Consider the following 20,070-nt stretch of genomic DNA (forward strand, 5'->3'; position numbering starts at 1 on the left):
CTTGCTGCATCTTTTTGTGATTTCCCAACCTTTTTTTCTTGGAGATTTCTTAATCCTTGTTGTACTGCTATTAAGATTTGGTTCTCAATAAAATCTCTCGGCGCCGGTTTCTTCGACAATCATTTCCGACATGTTTTCCATCTGCTATTGTCGCTTCAATCTTAATATCTGAGGTAAATCCTTTTCAGGCTTTATTCCAAGGGACGTTTCTTTCTCGTTATACCCTGAGGACCCATTTGATTGCCATATCTTTCTGACGGAAAATTCCATTAATTATGTTTTTTAAGTTATTCATTTCTGTCTGATTAAAAAAAATGTTATTCAATCTTGATTTCTGAAGTGAAGGCATTTTCGTCCCAACCACCAGTGTCGTTGCAGCTCAAAATTAGTTTGTTCTTGTTGGTGGTATCTTGTTCTTATTTCTTATCCATGCCTTATTTGCCCCGCGATTAGTATCTTAGTACTGCAGGTGTTGCAGTGTTCTTTTTAGTTTTTCTTTGAAGTTCTCCTTTTAGTTTTTCTTTAAAGTTCTCCTTTTGAATCGATTACTAGGAATTGATTCTTCTCATATTATAGCTAGTATTATATTCTACGGAGCTTGTGCTTTCCTTGGATGTGTTGTTCTTTCTCCAAGATTAGGGTATTTTTAAAGGTTTTTCTTGATATGGTTTTAACCAAATGAGTCCTTGGGTATTGAGATTTTTCCCGAACATCTAAAAAATAGCATCTTCAATTGCACTCACATCTGCACCAAATTGGATTCCTAGCCGGCAATCTCCGAATCTCAAATTTAGATGGATCAGAAGTTTATCTTCAACCTCACTTTGACCTTATATTATCATGTTTTGATAAATGCCATCTTTAGTGAGTGGTGAAGCCTATGGAAATCATAAAATAGATGTTGAAGTCTCGTAAGGTGATTGACCTTTCTTAGCATGCAGCTTTTTCATCATCTCCTCATGTTGGAATCCATAAATTCTGAAAGCCAGGAACTATTACAGCTTCAGTTCTACATCTTATCTCAGCAGCAAGCAATAACCTAATTGACATACGAATGGGCCGGTGAACTCGACTCCGCTTTACTTAGACAAGTTTCTGCAGTTTCTTGTGTTTTAAATTACTAGCAATTTGTTGTCTTTTCTAGTTCTTCTAATTACCTTAGTTTAATCTAGTTTGAGTTTGTAATTCCTTTTCTACCTTTTTACAGTTCTTAGTAACCTTTGTAATAGTATTATTAGCACTAATCCCTCAAGGGAAGGAATTGAATCTGCTTCAAGCAATAATCTAAAGACTCAAGTTGAAGTATGGATCAATCCAAAAAACAAGTAAGTAGACAGATATCGCTTGAGAAGTTACCTACGGCATTAGGATACAAAGGCATGTCTAACATCTCGAATCAACTGCATTGGAACTCACTACCATCAACCAAGTTCCTTCGGGCACATCTGTGTCCATCAAAAGTACAACTTTTCTTGTAGAAAACATTCGTCGAAGACCTACGGACCCTCGACAACTCCAACATCAACGTCCAATGCAACTATGACCCAGAGACTACTACTCATATTCTGCTATTTTTTCATGTTACAGCGGTTTTTTGGCCTTCCGAACCAAATGTAATTGATACATCTCGGAGTATCACTTACCTTCATGTAATAGCCCTTTAGTAGTTCTAATATATTTTATGCTTAAAAAAAAAGGCATATTCTAAAGCAGTCATGAAGTATAAAAAGGGGCATGCATGCATCATTAAAATATCATTTCGATGGGAAACGTTTTCTTTGATCGGTTCCGATGGGAAACGTTAGATTTGGACTGGATTGGAAGCCAATAATTGCTAATGGGGTACCATTTTGCTTTGAATGTACCAATCCCTTAATAAAATATGTTTTGTCTTATTTGCAATTTGGTACACCCCCAAACAAAATGGTACCCCCATTAACCGTATTGAGGGATAGTCGCATGCCGTGCAGACAAAGAAGCCCAAAAATTAGATGGTCACGAATTCAGCTGCATGATTTTTAGCCTTTCAAAGCACATCACAAATGACTAAAATAGTCCAACACTCCAACCAACTATTCTATGGGAGATGGCCAACGATTAGATTGAATTCAAAGGTGGCTACAGAATTATTACGCTCTTTTCAAAGTTGTCATAAACGCAAAGCACGGTTAACAGATCTAAACTGTAACTTTTTATTAGAATCAATTAATTGAAAAGACACATGTCAATATCTAATTTGTTCCCCATACCCTTATAAAAAACATCCCATCAAAAATTTATCCGTGGCTCACAATAGCTTAACAGCGAGAGATATATTAAATAAGAGAGGTATGAATGTTTTTCAAAGATGTCTCTTCTACGACAAAGATGAATCAATAAATAATTTTTTCCTCACCGTGAGTTTGCTACTAAGATGTGAGATCATTTCAAGGAAAAATTAAAGGTTTTTTATTTTTGCCACTTGACTTCTTTACTTTCTTGTTTTCTCGGAATATCACCATGCTTTCGAAACAACAATTTCAAATTTGGAATATGGTCTATATGTAACTATTGTCTGGAGTATTTAGTTGGAGAGAAACACAAAAATTTTTGTTGGTAGAAAAAGTTCAGAGATTGTCGTGCAACAGAAAACTGTAATTTTTATTCACCTAGCGTTTAGTTTTCAAAAATTTAGGATCTCCCTTTTCTTTCAAGGATGTTATAAATAGTTGGCCAAAACTGTACTTTGATTACCCATAAACATAAACATAGAGGTTATCCATTACTTCTTTGTTACGTTCCTTTCTTGCCATAGTGATATTCCAGTGTATAGTGATATTCCGGGGTGGTATAACCCTCTTCCACCTTTTCCTTTTTTTAATCAATATTACTGCAAAAGGGAAAACTAAAATTAAACTAAAATTAAACTAAACTAAGTATCTAACTATCTAAGCATATTCTCGAAGGAACCAATGCAGGTGGCAACTAAAATACCATTGGGTATTCCGAACTTTCGGAATGGTGGTGGTGGTGTTCTTTTGTCTCGGTGAAAGTAGAAATCAAAAGGGAGTAAAGTCATGAAGTATAAAAAGTAGCATGCATGCATGCATCATTAAAATACCATTTCGATTGGAAACGTTAGATTTGGACTGGGTTGGAACTCGGGAATAATACGAAAATGATTTACATCACGGGCGTTGTACCGATGCGAAACAAAGGGATAAGATCCACACCAAACCCATCCCCTACGAATCTGTCGGATCACTAAGTCTCCTCTTTTTGTATCATTTTCGGGAATAGTAGCATGGCGGTGCAGACAAAGACGTCCAAAAATTAGATGGTCACGAATTCAGTTGCACGATTTTTAGTATTTCAAAGCACATCACATCACGAATGACTAGAATAGTCCAACCAACTATTCCATGAGAGACGGCCATCGATTAGATTGAATTCAAAGGTGGCTATACAATTATTTTCTTTGAAAAAAATGTGGCCATACAATTGTTACGCTCTTTTCATAGTTGTCACAAAGACGTGCTCGGGTTGCATACTTAACTTCCTCAAAGAGCAATTCTCTATTTTCTTTGTAAGACCTCAAAGAACGATTAACAAGGAAATTTTTCAGGAAAAAAAATAATAGAAAAGATTTTAAATAACAATGTATAGTGAGAAAAATTAAAGGTTTAGATGGAGAACATAACAATGTATAGTGATTGCGTGGACATAATAAAAGAAATATCCAAATACTTCTTGCAGATGATACGAAAGACCAAAAAGATCAAATAATTGTTTGAAATAGAAGGTTATTATTGGGACGTCACATTTCATTAATTAGAGGGGCGTCACTTAATAGGACAAAAACGGGTCACTCATAAGCAATATCAAAAACCCATTATCTCAAATAATTTTGTAATGACTAAACAATCCTTATTTAGTTAATTTTAATTTAATTTAATTAGATAAAATTAAATTAATGAATTTTGTTGTGTACTTAGTGAATTCTGGGACAAAGTTTTTATGGGAAGAAAAACTGGCCTTAAAATAAACTTCTACGGTTGGAAATAATCCAAACCTGGACGTAAAATCACTTCTACGGTTGGAAATAATCCAAACCTGGACGTAAAATCACTTCTACGGTTGGAATTAAAAGGAACCTGGACGTAAAATGAGCTTCTACGGTTGGAACTAATTCAAACATGGACGTCAAACTACATGCAAATAAAATCCTACGGTTGTAATTAATCTAAACCTGGACGTAAAATCACTTCTACGGTTAGAAATAATCCAAACCTGGACGTAAAATCACTTCTACGGTTGGAATTAAAAGAAAACTGGACGTAAAATCGAATTCTACGGTTGGAATTAAAAAAAACCTGGACGTAAAAAGAGCTTCTACGGTTGGAACTAATCCAAACCTTGACGTAAAACTACATGCAAATAAAATTTTACGATTGGAATTAATCCTACGTTTTTAAGTATTTATTTTAATTAAAGAGTAATCTAAACATTTTGTATAAATATTAGGATATCCCATAACCAATTTTTTGGACATTAAGAATCCAAATGAAGCCCCTCTATTGAAATGTGACGCCCCAATAATAGCCTTCTTCAAACTGATCGTTGAAACATCTACGCCACCTTTTGACTCGAAGTAGTCCATGCATATTATTTTAATACGTAGTGCATGACGTCAACTAATGCCTCCAAGTTCCAAGTGTTTCGCTAGCCAAAATGAAACACACTATAAATATAGGGAGGCTGTGTTAGTGTGTTGCATCATCTGCATGAGCAGTAATAACAGATAATTAAAAAAACACACAAACAAAACAGTGCAATATGGGAGAAGAATGGGTGAAGTTAATTGGAGCTTGGTTTAGTCCTTTCAGTTTCAGGGTCAAGTGTGCTTTAGAATTGAAAAATATCGAATATGATTACATAGAGGAAGATATGTTTAAGATGGAGAGGCCAATAATATCCAAGCATAACCCAAGTTATGATAAGGACAATAAAAAGGTGCCGGTTTTTGTTCATGGTGGAAACTCAGTTTTGGAGTCCATGGTTATCGTTGAATACATCGATGAAATGTGGCCAGACCGCTATCCGTTACTACCGAAAGACGTATATGAAAAATCTATCGCTAGGTTTTGGATTAAATTCATCGAAGACAAGGCACGTAATTACCTCGTTATAAACTCGACTTAAATTCTATCCTAGATCATTTTTATGTTCTCATTCTGGTACTTTTTGTTTACAGAGTATCGTCTTTTTTATGTTTTTCATAACATCAGGGGAAGCAAATAAGAAGGCACAGGGAGATATGTTGGAATTGTTGACAACCATTGAGACGCAAACTGGAATTAAAGATGATAACTGTAAGTTTTTTTGTGGTGACAAGATTAATGCCGTTGATTTGGCATTTTCACCTTTTGCTTACTGGCTTGGAGCTATGGAAAAAGCAGAAGGAGTTGCCCTTCTTGAAGCACATAAATTCCCTAAACTTCATGCTTGGACTGAAGCACTCAAACAAGATCCAGTAATACAGAAAAATCTCCCGGACTTTGGGGAACTTGTGGTTTTTTTCGAAAATATCAAGAAATATGGCTACGTGCAGACACCACCACCTACCTAAATAAGTTATTCTTCTCAAATCTCTATTGAGAAACCGTACAAGAGCGTGAAAAGAGGGTTATTGAAGATTGTTCTTTTTATATGGATTTAGTAACCGCGTGGAATTTGATCTTTGTTTTCATTTTGTATTCTATGTGTGCACTTTAAAATTTGAATAAGAGTGGTGGTTGTTGTAGTAATAATAAATATTGTGACTATGGTTCTAAAGAACGGCTATGGACAAATATTTTCGCATCCTTTTTACATATCACGGTCGCCATACATGAGTGAATTTGAATCTAATAAAATGTATGAATTAAAGTTTGATTAGGGCTGAACATGGTTTCGATTTTTCGCTGGAACCAGACCGAACCAGACCAATTAGAAAAAAATCAAACCGAACCATTTTAGAAAGTGGAAAACCGATAGTGTTGGTATTGGTTTGGTTTGACCTCTAAAACCGAACCAAAAACCATTGGAAAACCGATTAATTTTTAAACTTAGTTTCTACGGTTGATTTACAAGTACTAGATTCTACCCATTGATTTAGAGTATAAATAAAAATCCTAAATCTAATACTCCCTCCGTCCAAAATTAATTGAGCTATTTGGTTTTAGACTTTGTCCAATAAATAATTGAGCTATTTCACTAATCAAGAGGTTATTTCTAAAATACCCTTTTAATTGATTATTGTTACTATAAGAAATATGTATAATTTGATAGGCATGTTTATACTCGTTATGTAGGTGTTTTAAAATGCTTTCCAACGGTATAAAGTCTACGAAAAACCGTGGTATAGTTTAGGAGATAAATCATTTCTAAATGTAACTAGTTATTATATATGAGGGCGTAATAGTAAAAAAAATACTTAAACATAGCCCATTTCCTTGCCTTAAAATTTGTGCAAACTACAAATAGCTCAATTAATCTTGGACGGATGGAGTATTTCATTATGATACTCTCCCTCTTTCTCCTTCTCTACCCCCAACTACAACAGCCACTGTCGCTACTCGACTTTCTTCTTCCCGTCTTCCTTCTTTTTTGTTTGTCATTAACTAAATTAAGATACATTATATATCTTCTTTTGATCTCTAGATTTAGAATAAGCTTTAACTATTCTTGATATTCTTTTTATTTATTTTGTGTCTGTAAATTTTTGTAAACCAATACTATTTGAAGGGAAAAAAAATCAATACTATCCTGGGTTTTTTTTTTTTGGTTTGACATAATTACTGGTTAACCAAAAACCACTGGGACAAACTGAAACCGGCTGGAACCATTTAGAAACCGAACCAACTGTTAATGGCTTGGTTTGGTTTGGTTTAGATTTTTAGAAACCGATAGTACTGGTTTTGGTTTTGGTTTGGCTAGAAACCGAACCGAAACCGACCATGAACAACCCTAAGTTTGATGCATTTCATGAAAAGAAAAATATACGTTTTCCTCATAAAACTAAATAATTTAATAGATAACTTTATAATTCGTACATGCATGCATGCACATATACATATAGATAAATGCTATCCCACACGACTTTGTGGGATGGCTTCCCGCAAAAGCGGCTTCTAAGACATTGGATGAGCAAATAAACGGTTAGATTTGCAGTCAGTTTAGGACCCACCACTTTCAATTCGGGACCCACCATTTTTCCTAAAGGGTTCAAGACGTCTAGATTTGGATTTTAGTTGTGGGACATAGTGATCTAACGGCTTAGAAGCCGCTTTTGGGGGAAGGCATCCCGCAAAGTCGTGCGGGATAGCACTGCTCATACATATATACATGTATCTCTAGTACGTAGTTTATTCTAAGAACAATTCTAGGTTTAGTTCAGGAGAAATCCGGATATTATCACTGACAGAGACAAAAACATGGATCTCATTTTCGACATAACTAGAACAACAGATAAACATCATTTAAAAAATTTCCGGGAGATTTTTTTGTATAAATCACGGTGTTTCTAGCACAATCGTTACCTTAATTTAATAACTATAAATTCACTAAAAATTGAGCATCCATATTGAAAAATGGAGTCGTACTGCGAGCAGAACAATCGATAACAACCAAAAAGCAACAAAGCTTTGTATAACTTAATGATGAATGGGGTTAGCGCATACATCTTGAACATTAATAACAAAGATTCATTCTCAATACTTCTCTCTCTCCTCCGAAATTTTTGGAGCTTCTGAAAATGGTGATTTTTTCTTGTGAACTCAGTCTTCTGCTCGTTTTGATCCTGGTGATTGATACATTGTAGAAGTGTGCTATTATGAACTTCTCCGCTGTCCAAGGACGGATCTTTGATCCTTCCTCTTGGGGCCGGGATTTATTGGGTAGCAGAGTTTTTTATAGCCATTTTTATTTTCTTTTTTACTTCATGGTTTTGTTTTAATTTTGAACTCAGCCTCCTAATCGTATTGATCTTCGGATTGATTCAGTTTAGGAGAGTGCTAATTGAACTTCTTCGCCGTTCAAGGACGGATCTTTGATCTTTCCCCTTGGGGCCGAGATTTATTGACTAGTGGAGTTCTTGTGGACAGTTTCTTCAATCATGAAATCTTCCACCGCCATTTTATTGGCTTCCAATTCTTTTGAACTTTCTTGGATTTGTAATGGCAAATCCAAACGCTTAAAGATCCTTGAAAGGTATAAGGGAGTCAGTAATTGGATTTTTATTCCACATGAAGCTGTCGGTTGGGTGCATCTTTCAACAACGGAGGATGTTTCTTTGATTTCAGTTGAAAAACGTAAGTGGACACGCCATTTTGATCAGGTGGTGATCCTTATGGAAATGCTATCAAATTCACATGGAGATTATCTTCGTATATCTACATATGATACTTCAAAAGATTCAAGGCAAAGATTTATTTGTATTCCAAGTGGGTCGAAAGGTGCTATCTGGAGTACATTTTGGTCATCAGTTTCTCAAATTTCATCTCCCAATTTTTCATCTTCAAACCAAATTAAGATTCCTGAAGCTAAGGATTTTCCTATTTTAACTGCGCTGGCTAAACATATTACTATGGATATGTATGATTCATACTCTTTGGGAATTGCTGTGGAAGTCTTGAATTATCATTCAGGCTGGAATAGTATTGCTAATGGAATATTAAAGAAGTTTAAATGGAAAGGACATTTGGGTTTAAGAAATCTTAGTGGTAGACTAGCTTTTTTCCTTTCCAAGTCAAAAGAAGATTATATTTTATTCAATAAGGAAGTATCGTTTAAAATTGGTAAATCAATGGTCATATTGCATCAATGGAAGCCAGAGGATTCTCATATCAAAATGGATTCTGGTGACAAACATTGGTTTGGCATTAAGGGATTCCCGTTTCATTTCTAGGAAACTCAGTCTTTTGCGAAAATTTGTAGCGCATGGGGACAACTAATTGAAGTTCATCCTTCCACGATGAATTTTACTAAGCTCAATAGTTGTAAGGTATTGGTCCAATGCGATCTTAAACAGGTACCCGCTGCCATGGAATTTGCAGGAGTTTGTCTTAGTATAGAATGGGTGCAAGATATGAAAAATACTCAGGTGCTTACTCATCCAAAGATTCGGTCAATAGTTGTGGATTTTAATTCTGGTCTTCAGCCTTCAGATGCAGATAAGTCGCAGTTTTCAGTTGAGCAAAAAAAACTCCAATTTTTCTTCTTCTGAATCTGGGGCTAATTCGACTTCAAAATCCTCTAATTTACCGGCATTAAAGGATTTGAATAAGGTTTGGAGAAAAGCAACAGAATCTCGTCAAAATATAGATGATTCTATTTCTGTTCACCCATGGGTTACGGTTTCAAGAGGCTCGGGTTCTGGAGATAATTCAAATCGTGTTTTGGGACATTGTAGTATATCAGCCCAAACTACAAATCAACAGCAGTCTAATTCTCAATCGATGGATTCTTCCCCGGGTACTGCTTTGGTAAGATCTAATCGATTTTCTCCTCTGATTAATGACAACCGTACGATGGAAAATTCAACTTCTCTTCCATTATTTCAATCGACTTCTTCTCCAGCTTCTACCAGTAAAGTTTTGAGAGCTGAGGAAAGTGAGAACCTAACAGAGAAAATCGATACACAAATACAGTTCAATAAACTTATGGGTTTGTCTTGTGATCATCCTAATATGAGAAATATTTGTAAAAGTATGATTGTCAAAAGGGATACAGTCGACAACAATCTAGAAATTCTGTCGGTTGCTGATGAAGATGGATTGGGATCGTTCCACACTGATGATGATGTTCCTGCGGAGGAAATTTGATGAAAATCAAAGAATTGGAGTTGTGAATGATTTGGGGGAGACTGATTCTTTAAATTTGGATGGGTTTAATCCAATTGGAAGTTCTAGGGTTTTTGTGTGTTCTCATGGATCATAAAATTATGTGTTGGAATATTAGAGGGCTTAAGCAGGAGAATAAAATAACAGCAATCAGGAATGCCATATGGAAGAATAACATCACTCTTTGCTCAATTTTAGAATCAAAAAAGGAAAATGTTGATGATAATCTGATAAGAGCTCTTTGGGGAAATGTCAGATGTAACTATCCATATCAACCTTCATTTGGTGCTTCTGGAGGCATTACTATTATGTGGAAGGAGGGTGTTCTGCATATGGAAGATCATCTTATGGGTGCTTTTTCTCTGTCAATTAAGTTTAGAAATTCTTCTGATAATTTTTTTTGGTTGTTCACAGCTGTATATGCAGCTTCAGATGCGGGTGAGTATAGACAATGCTGGCAAGAGTTGTCAGACATTAGAATTCTTTTTGAGGAACCATGGCTTTTGGGAGGGTATTTTAATGTTATTTTAGCACAAGCTGAAAGAAACCTTCCTGGAGGTAACATAAGCAATAGAAGATTTTTCAAGAAGTTTGTCAATCAGCATGAGCTAGTTGATTTGCCTATGACAAGAGGTAAGTTCTCTTGGACTAACTCTCAATACCCTTCATTGTTAGTTAGGCTAGACAGATTCTTAATGACTACAGATTGTCAAATAAAATGTCCTTCTATTTTGCAAGTAAGACTAAAAAGGCCGGTGTCGGATCACACTCCAATTATGCCAAATTGTAATTCTGGTCTTCAGTTTAAAGCACCTTTCAGGATAGACAATTACATTTTATTACATTCAGACTTTCTACCAAACTTGCAGATGTGGTGGCATAATTTAGTTTTTAACGGTAGCCTAGTTATATTTTTGCAAAGAAATTACAAGGTCTAAAACAGCTCATAAAGATTTGGAAGAGATCTTTGGGAAACTTGCACACTCAATTGGATCAGCTTGAAGAGATGATAGATTCTTGGGATATGCAGGAAAAAGATAACAATGTTTTATCTACTCCAGATGTGGTTGCTAGAGAAGATGCAAAGTCTAAGCATGATGCAATCTCTCTTAATTTAGCTAGGAAGTGGGAACAGAGGGCTAAAGAAAATTGGGCTAAGGAAGCTGAGAAGAATTCAAGATATCTTCACCAAATAGCCTCTTATAAGTTCATTTGCAATAATATAAATTGTTTGGTTATTGATGGGGATATTTCCTATGATAAATCAAAAATTGCTGAGGAAGCTGTGAGTTTTTATACTTCTATTTTTTCTGAAGAGCATTTGTGACAAGACCAGGTTTTGATGATTTGGAATTGCCAACAATCTCTGTTTCTGACAGTATTTCTCTGGAGAAACCCTTTACATCAGATGAAGTTAAAAATGTTATTTGGCACTTTGGTTTAAACAAAGCACCAGGGCCAGAAGGATTCACAATTAGAGCTGTCAAACGGGGCAAGCTAGGTCCAACCCGACCCTAGCTTGCCAACCCGTGGTAGGGTTAGGGTCAGCCCTAGCCCTAATACTATTCATGGACAAGCCAAAAACCCCAACCCTAACCCTAGACGGGTCAGCCCTGACGGGTCGACGGGTTGGCTGGTCACTGTTATCAATTTTTTTTTAAAAAAAAATGAGTTGTGAATGAGAAGATTCGAATTTAAAAAAAAAATGAGCTGTGAATGTGGAGATTCGAACCCAGGTCAATTAGGTGGTCACATAGCATACAGACCACTGGACTATGAAAGCGGCTTTGCCCATTTTTCCTTCAATCACATATATGATCTATTTACACGGTATTTTTTTTCACCAAAAATAAAGAGTTAAAAACCCTATAGCAAACCTTTCTCATTTCTTCTGCCGCATCACTGTCTCCTTCCTTCCTCGGCTCCTCTACCTCCCTCCTTAGTCCTTCCTCTCTTTTTCATTTTTTCTTACTTTGCTTCTTTACCTTTTTAGATCAAGATTCTCCGCCTTTCACTTTGCTTAGACCTAGATTTTTCTAGGAATTTGATAATCAGTTGATTATCATTTTTTTATTTATTCAATCAGTTGATTAATATTTGTATGGGAAAAATCGTATACAAACCAACATATTTATCCTCTCCTTATATGTTTGTTTCTCTCTTTCTTTGGATTTAATATAATGATTGCCTGATTTGAATGGATTAAAAGAATGGGTATTCACTGGATCTTCAAATTCTAGACTTGTTCTATTGTGCATCTTATTTGATAGATCTATGTTTGTTACCAGCTTGTTTGTGTACACTTAAAGTTAATAAAGATTTAGATATATATGATTTAACCTCTTGAAAGTAAGAAATGAACTGATTGTAAGAAATATCAAGACCAGGTTTTCTATATTTCGTCAAAGTAACATAATTTAACGGGTTGGCGGGTAACCCGCGGGTTGACCCTAGCCCGGCTTGTTTTCTAGTAGGGATATATATGGCAACCCTAACCCGGCCCGTTTAGACAACAAGCCAAGCCGAGTCGGGTTGAAACAAGCCGGGTTAGGGTCAACCCGCGGGACGGGTTATTAATTGACAACTCTATTCACAATGGAATTCTTCAAAGCATTTTGGGAAACTATCAAGGATGACTTGATGAATGTGATTAAAGAATTTGAAAACAATGTTTTTTTAGACTGGAGGTTAAATTGCACTTCTTTGAAGTTGATCCCTAAGGTCAATGGTGCTGTGAGCCTTCATAATTTCAGGCCAATAAGCCTAATCAGTGGTATGTACAAGATATTATCAAAGCTTCTAGCAGATAGGTTGAAGACAGTCCTGCCCTCTATCATTGCTAATTATGAAGGTGCTTTTATACATGTATACAAATAAATGATGGGATTTTAATTGCAGCTGAAGTCATTGATTCTAGACTAAGAGCAAATATATCTGGGATTGTTTGCAAGGTAGACTTTAAGAAGGCTTTTGATAACATAAACTAGAGTTGCTTGGATACTGTAATGGAGAGATTTGGCTTTGGTTTTCTTTGGAGGAAGTGGATTAGATGGTGCGTTTCAAATGTCAGATTCTCTATTCTTATAAATGGTGAAGCCACAAAAATGTTTAGAAGTCAAAAGGGAGTCAGACAGGGGGATCATATATCCCCATTCCTGTTCATTATGGTGGTGGAAATATTGTCACATATGATTAAAAAGGCCGAGTCTTTGGGGTTGATTTCAGGTTTTAGAGTTACTGAAAATGGCACTTCCATTACACATTTACAATTTGCAGATGATTTTGTGGTTTTTCTAGATGACTCGGTGGAGCAAGTAAACAACTTAAAAAAATATTTTGTTTGCTTTTGAAGTAATTGCAGGGTTGAAGGTTAACTACAGAAAAAGTGCAGTGGTGGGAGTGGGAGATGAACATAATGGTGCAGAATGTGCTATAGCTTTTGGCTGTCAATTATCTACATGTCCACTAATATATCTAGGCATTCTGTAAGGCAGTAAGTTCAAGAATAAGGTAATTTTGGGAGATCATTATTCAGATATGTCAACAAAAGCTGAGCACTTGGAGAAGGAGATATTTGACAAAAGGGCAGAGATTGATACTCATAAACAGTGTAATTTTTAGTTTGCCAATTTATTACATGAAATTGTTTGAGATACCTGCTGGAGTTGTGAAAGCGTTGGAAAAGCTTATGCGTAATTTTTTGGGAATCTTCGGCAACTAACAGAAAAAGGAGCTGGGTTGAATGGTCAAAAGCAATGGTGCCAAAAGCGAGAGGTGGTATTGGTATAAAGAAATTAAAACTTGTAAACAGGGCTTTACATTGTAAATGGATATGGAGGTATGGTGAACAAAAGGAGGCTCTCTTGAGGCAAATAGTGCTGGAAAAATATGGTGGTAATTATTCTTCCTTTGATCCAAATGTTTCTAAAAAGTGCATGGGGATGAGTCTCTGGTCTGGAATTCTAAGATGCAGACAGTTTGTCAAAGATAACACCAATCTTGTACTCAAAAATGGTAAGTGAATTAGTTTCTGGTGTGATACTTGGGTAGGTCAAGTAACATTGAAAGAAAGATTTCAATTTCTATTCAAAATTTCATCTACAAAAGCTGCAACTGTAAAGGATATGATGAATGACGATGGAGCTTGTAATTTTAATTTCAAGAGAAGTCTGAATAATCAGGAAATAGGGCAAGTAGCGGATATGTTACAGATTTTAGGAGATTTTGTACCCAACGCTAATGATGAGGATGGAATAAAATGGGGTTTTGGTGGTGATTTTACTGTCGCAAATTGTTATGCAGCTCTTGATGTAGATGGTTTACTGGTTTTACCTCATAAGCAAGTTTGGAATCCTAAAATCCCTCTAAAGGTATCTTTTCTAGTGTGGACTCTGTTTCATGGGGGTGTACCAACTCTTAATATGCTTTACAGGGCTGGGAGAGTGCAGTCTAATCTTTGTGTTCTTTGTGGAGCGGAGCCGGAACTCAGGAGCATTTATTCTTGCATTGTGTGGAAACTAGGAAGCTGTGGCATTATTACATGGATAGCTTTCAGGTAAGTTGGGTCTTTTCCGATACTGTCAAAAGCAATGTGTGAGAATGGAAAAGATATAAAAGCAGAACTTTTAGGCGACAACCTTGGAGTTTACTGCCATTTGCAATCTGGTGGACAATTTGGAATGAACGGAATGGAAGAAGTTACGGAAAACAGAGAAGTAATCTAGACCAGATGATTGTTTCTTCAAAATGTTCTTTGTTTAGTTGGTCTTTAAATTCAGATTTGTTTCATGGTTTCTCTTTGAGTACTTTAATTTGTAATTGGAATGTTGTAATTAACAGGTAGCTTTAGCTATCTCTTCGGTTTTGGTATCTTCATCACTTTGATGAAGCTATGCCCTTAATAAAACTTTGCCCTTTCTCAAAAAAAAAATAATGTTATAGTTACAAATCCATTTTACAATATCTCTTGAAGGGAAATCTACGGTCATTTTCTCTTTAACAGGATGTATTTCGGGTTGTATCTTGGTTCCTGCGGTGTGTTCCGCAAGAGATGTTGGGATGAGCCCCCTTTCCAACCCGGTGGTTTGGTAGGGGTGGGTTTAGGGTGGGGCTAACCCCAGTGACTATTGGGTGAAACCGCCGGACCCCATTTTTCCGTTTCTTCGATCAGTGAGACTTTTGTTCAGTAAAATGAAACTTTTGTTCAGTAAAAAGGTTAAAATGTTGTAGGGCATATGGCCCATAGATGTGGGGCCCAACTAGGTAGTTAGGGTTTTCCCTTGGTTGTATATAAAGCATACTCTGCTATGTAATATGGTTGTTGCCCATCAATAGAATCTCTCTTGCCGTTTCTCATATCCTTGATTTTCTCTCAGTTTTTCCCTCGAACACGTTATCAGTCACGAGCTCTACCTTGTTGATTTTTTTCTTTAATCATCCGTTCATGGTGCCATCTCAGAAGTCTGGATCTTACTACGTTCAATTCTTTAATTATTTTTCTTAATCGATCAGACATCAAGCCATCAGAACACGTTTTTGGGATCTTAGTCGGTATTTCTATTCTTTATTTTATTTGATTTTTTATCTGACAAAGACGTTGAAAATGTATGATACTCTAAAATCCATATCTTTACTCTACATTGATTCACGATATTATTTGTCTGATTGCACGCCTTATAATGCTATATGCTATATTGATTGCACATGTAATGTTTGTATATATATGTTGATGATGATATCTTCTGTCCTTTGTTTTTCTCTTGTCAACCAATGCGCCATGAGGATTAACCTACTTTTGGTAAATGATGTAAATTTTCTATCATTCATATTTAATTGATGATTGATATATTAATTTGTCCTATTATCACATTATGAAATGAAATTCATTGCAATTTGTTCTATGTCATGATGGATGGAGGGATCATATTTTAGTTTATAATTTATTCTTATTCATATCATAAGATTAAAATAATATATTCATATGTTTGGTTGGGCGTGAAACTTATTGGATTCTGATCACAATTTCAATTTTGTGTTGTGCGTCGGTTGGTTATTTCCGGCGTTGTAATCCTATGAAAAGAGGTGAAGGAAAAGTCCCGATCGGGCGAAACAGGAGAAGGAAAAGCCAACCCGATCCAGTTCAGGCGAACTCGGTTCGGTCCAGGATAACCAGGTCTTACCCAACCAAAGCTGGTCCGATCCATCCCTACCCGGTCTGTCCCAGCCTAACCAGACCCGGCCCGGCTCAACCCGGTCCAATCTGTCATGTTCCGGACCGACCTGTCCTATTTTGTTCCGGACCAACCTGTCATATCTTCGGACCGTTTCAGCTGTGTTCCCTTTTCCTGTTCTGGTTTTTGGATGTGCGCGACTAAGCCCGTTATGGATTTGTGTATATACTGTGGGAACCAAATTTTGAGGTATGTAACTATAACGCCAGTTTTTATATGCTAGGATTATTTACTCACTAGGCTTATTTATTTGTTTTTAGAATATGCCTAGTTTTGTTTATTTTTGTCTTAAAATAAGTTATCAGCATATAAACAGTCAATTTAAATTATTTTTATTGATCTCAATCATTAAGAATTTTGGCCTTAATGTTGTTTGTTCTCTTGAATATGATGTTGGCTATAGTTGAGTGATGCTTATTTTTTGTTCAATTGGTTGTACCAACTCAATTCCAATGTATTCATTTGGGGCTTAGAAGGACTTGAGCGCCACTATTGGATACTTGATATTTTCCCAAAAAAAAATTGAATGTTCCGTGGAATATATCCACTTGCTCGACTATTAATCTTTCAGTAGTTTCAAAACATACGTTCAAATAAAATCACATGTATTCCAATTTTTGTGGAAGAACTCACAAAAGATGATATGAGTCATAAAATTTTCATTTCTCTACTTCATCCATAATACTAACGAACCGGTATATGTTGAAGTATGACAACAAGAGAATTATCTTTAGTAATATATTCAACCTAAAGTAAGTGGTTGACATGTGTAGTGAGATTCTCTTGGCCTATTGATATAAAGAAATTTCTCAAATTAAGCTAAATGTAGCAAAATTGAAAATGGAAAGAACCCCAAAATAATGAGGGTTAGACGTACCGACTCATATAAAACATGTGAAATGAGACATAATATTTATGAGACAAAAATATATTTTTTTCCCAGCAGTAATGAAACTAAAGTATAGGTATCAATTGAACATGGGATCAGCTAAAATGAAATTCTAGCTCCCATCATAATAAAAGAGTTGGAAATGCACCTGGTCATAGGTGTTGGTATATACAATGTAATGTGTATGTGTATCATAATAACAACCAATTTTCACATCAACTTTAATGGCAACAAGAACTTTTCCTGGACAATTCCCTATCTTATCGAGCGCGACCCTGCTCATTTATTTTTTCAAGATAGAACAAAGACGTCGCAAAATCTCTAAATGTACCAAGAGATAATCACACCTTGTTAGATTTCCAAGTAACCCGTGCAAATGGATATCATGTGGAACATCAAAATGATGAGAATGTAACTGATTGCATCTTTTATAGTCTCTAATATATTTGGAAGGAAATATATTTTAGAGAAACTAATGAGTCAATCTAGTGCAATGTAATTCACTATAATATTTGGATTATTGAATCCATATTGACTCCGACGATGAAATGCTGGATACTGACTCATACAGGCTTTGGGCATAACTATAAAGAAACATTGGTTGTGACATGATGATTGTTTTGAAAGAACTCATACAAATATCACTTTATTTGAGTGAACAAAAATGAGAAAAAGATTGACAGAATGCAAAGTGACGGCATATCTCTCAATAAGTGTTTTCTAAATTACTAGATGCACAACCCCCTTTCCCATTATGCTTTTAGGTAAGAAATAATATCACTCATTTTTACAAAGTCTTCAGTAAAATAGGTTCGAGACCATCCTAAGATGCAAATGGTAAAATTTCCATATTACAAAGAAAACAAGGTGAAATTTAGAAAAATATTCATGCAGAATGCGGACCATTAAGGTGACTGATGGATCTGGTGAATGTTTTGACATTTTGGACTAGTTATAGTTCCCAAGAAATTTGCGTTTGAAAACTCCTAGCACATATTACACAATGCAAAGTGAAAAGGCTAACCACCCTTGTTAATGCTAGAGAATTTACATCAAAAGGACTTGATGAATATTGCATGTTTAATAGGATCAATATAGAGTATCTTATACCCAATGGTCTCGCACAGGCTACCATCAAAGGTTACAGATGGTGTCTAAGGAATACGTTATGCGTACCAACCTACCTTTTATTGCTTTGGGGATATGCAATATTACGCGCATTTTTACTTAATTCGTTTTGGAACCCAATATTAGTCAACCTTTTCTGCGTACCAGTTGGTAACTGAATTTAAGCCTGACATTTCTGTTCATACGCACTTTTGGTTGCACTATATATGTGCTATTACGAGTCCACATCGTACTATGATGGGTCACAAAAATGATTAAGTAATTTTGTTGGATATTCACTCTCAACAATTATCCGCATTTTAAAACCTTTGGCAGGGGGTCTTTTACTGCTAGATTTGCAGGTTATCACTTTAATGAGACAGTCATCCCGTCGTTAGGGGAAGATGTGAAAAAGTATTTTCTAAGGGAACGACATGAATTTTTGTGGTGTGTTCCCACTGTGTCTCATATTGATTATTGTACTCCACAAATGTAAATGTGAAGTGACAAAGAATAATCAATATTCAGAATGTACACTGATGTCGCTAAAGTGACAAGATCACACATACCAGCTGCAAATATTCCTGCAAGGTTAGAAATCCTTAATATGGGGTACACCATAGACTAAGATGTTGCAACTACACTTAGTGGAAGTGTAGTTGAGGCCGTGGATCCATAAAGGAATATGGAGAGACCACCAGGTTCAATCAATGCTCACCTAGAAAGGAAGTAGATGAGTAAGGCACAACCTAATTTATATCATTAATAAAATCATCTCATTTGATTGTCTCTGACTATGTCCATGAATCAATACTGGAAGACGCTCCGAAGTTTTAAATGATTCTAGAGAACAATGAAATCCTGACGTATTATGAGAATGCACATGAGTCAATGGAAGGATCATGCATGCACTGTGATGATATAATCCATAAATAGTTGCTCCAGAAGTAGAGCACAATGAGATCAAACCATGCTTTATTTTGATTAATTTCAAATAAATAGCATATTTGACCTATACAATCCAGGTAGAACTTGTTTCTTTGACAAATATACAGGTATTTGGTGTGGTAGTGCTAACCAACCAAGTGTAAAGCCTATTGGACATACATAATTAATTTGTCATAAAGCATAGTGAGACTAAAGTAGTCTTAAAGTACAAAGACTCGCCTTGTGGCGCGAGGTTTCTGCAAAGCCCTGGAATTGTTCTCGTGTAATGAACGTTATAGAGTTCCGCTACTTAGTTAGCTTGGTAATTTCAAAAGGACTTGAAATGCACCATATGTATGTGGCTGTTACGTATCTCTAAAAGAATCAAGAGATAGAAGATATTTACAAAAATACTTGATAGACTTTTGTTTCCCAAATCAAATTACTCTAAACCACATAGTGCGTTTACAGTTAGATAGAACGCTCACTTATAGATTCAAGCAATCATGCGGATGTGGTATACCCGTATAAGTGACTATTTGATTTGGAGGGGATAGACAAGTAAGTTATTTTCATTGTGTATTCACAAGAAAGTTCTTGATTTGGAATTGTAGCTATCTATGTCGATGGTACAGACATGATGGGTACTCTTGATGTAATAACGGACCTTAAAAGCTGTTTGAAATCCGAATTTGAGATGAAAAGTCTAGGGAAAGCTCGACCGAATACTGAGCTTGTGGTATATTATTCCACCAGTTTGCATTAATCTAAAGCTGTCAGGCAATTTAACAAGGCCGTGCATGCTTCTAGCACTCCCCATGATTAGTCGAGTTTCAAATGTACATAAATGACTAATTCGTCTAAAGGAAGATGACGAAGTTGGGTCGGGAGATGAAATTTCCTTATCTAAGTATAATAGACGCATTATTGTATTTAGCATAATATACTCGACCAAATGTTACATCCTCAATGAATTTGTTAGCTAGATATAGCTTAGCCCGAACGCAAGGTCATTGGAATAGTATAGTTGATGTAATCATATACTTAATAGTAACCA

The 20,070-nt window shown here is 35.8% G+C and overlaps 2 protein-coding genes across 4 annotated transcripts; both read left to right on the forward strand.

Moving 5' to 3' along the window:
• The first annotated feature begins 4,750 nt into the window (after positions 1 to 4,750).
• LOC113331125 (glutathione S-transferase U8-like) lies at positions 4,751 to 5,854 on the forward strand. Of its 3 annotated transcripts, none has more exons than XM_026577881.1 (2): positions 4,751 to 5,152; positions 5,268 to 5,854. In XM_026577881.1, exons 1-2 carry the CDS (start codon positions 4,816 to 4,818, stop codon positions 5,606 to 5,608), a joined length of 678 nt encoding a protein of 225 aa, XP_026433666.1. In that variant the 5' UTR covers positions 4,751 to 4,815; the 3' UTR covers positions 5,609 to 5,854. The 3 variants fall into 3 exon arrangements, with proteins under 3 accessions (XP_026433666.1, XP_026433667.1, XP_026433665.1); XM_026577882.1 differs by having other exon boundaries at positions 4,751 to 5,148; XM_026577880.1 differs by having other exon boundaries at positions 4,778 to 5,148; positions 5,234 to 5,854.
• A 4,107-nt stretch (positions 5,855 to 9,961) lies between these two features.
• Positions 9,962 to 11,187, forward strand: LOC113331327. The gene is made up of 2 exons (XM_026578045.1): positions 9,962 to 10,493; positions 10,793 to 11,187. The coding sequence occupies exons 1-2, from the start codon at positions 9,962 to 9,964 to the stop codon at positions 11,185 to 11,187; spliced, it is 927 nt and encodes a 308-aa protein (XP_026433830.1).
• Positions 11,188 to 20,070: the final 8,883 nt, after the last annotated feature.

This window comes from Papaver somniferum, unplaced genomic scaffold (assembly GCF_003573695.1).
Source record: "Papaver somniferum cultivar HN1 unplaced genomic scaffold, ASM357369v1 unplaced-scaffold_125, whole genome shotgun sequence".
Taxonomy (NCBI): Eukaryota; Viridiplantae; Streptophyta; class Magnoliopsida; order Ranunculales; family Papaveraceae; genus Papaver; species Papaver somniferum.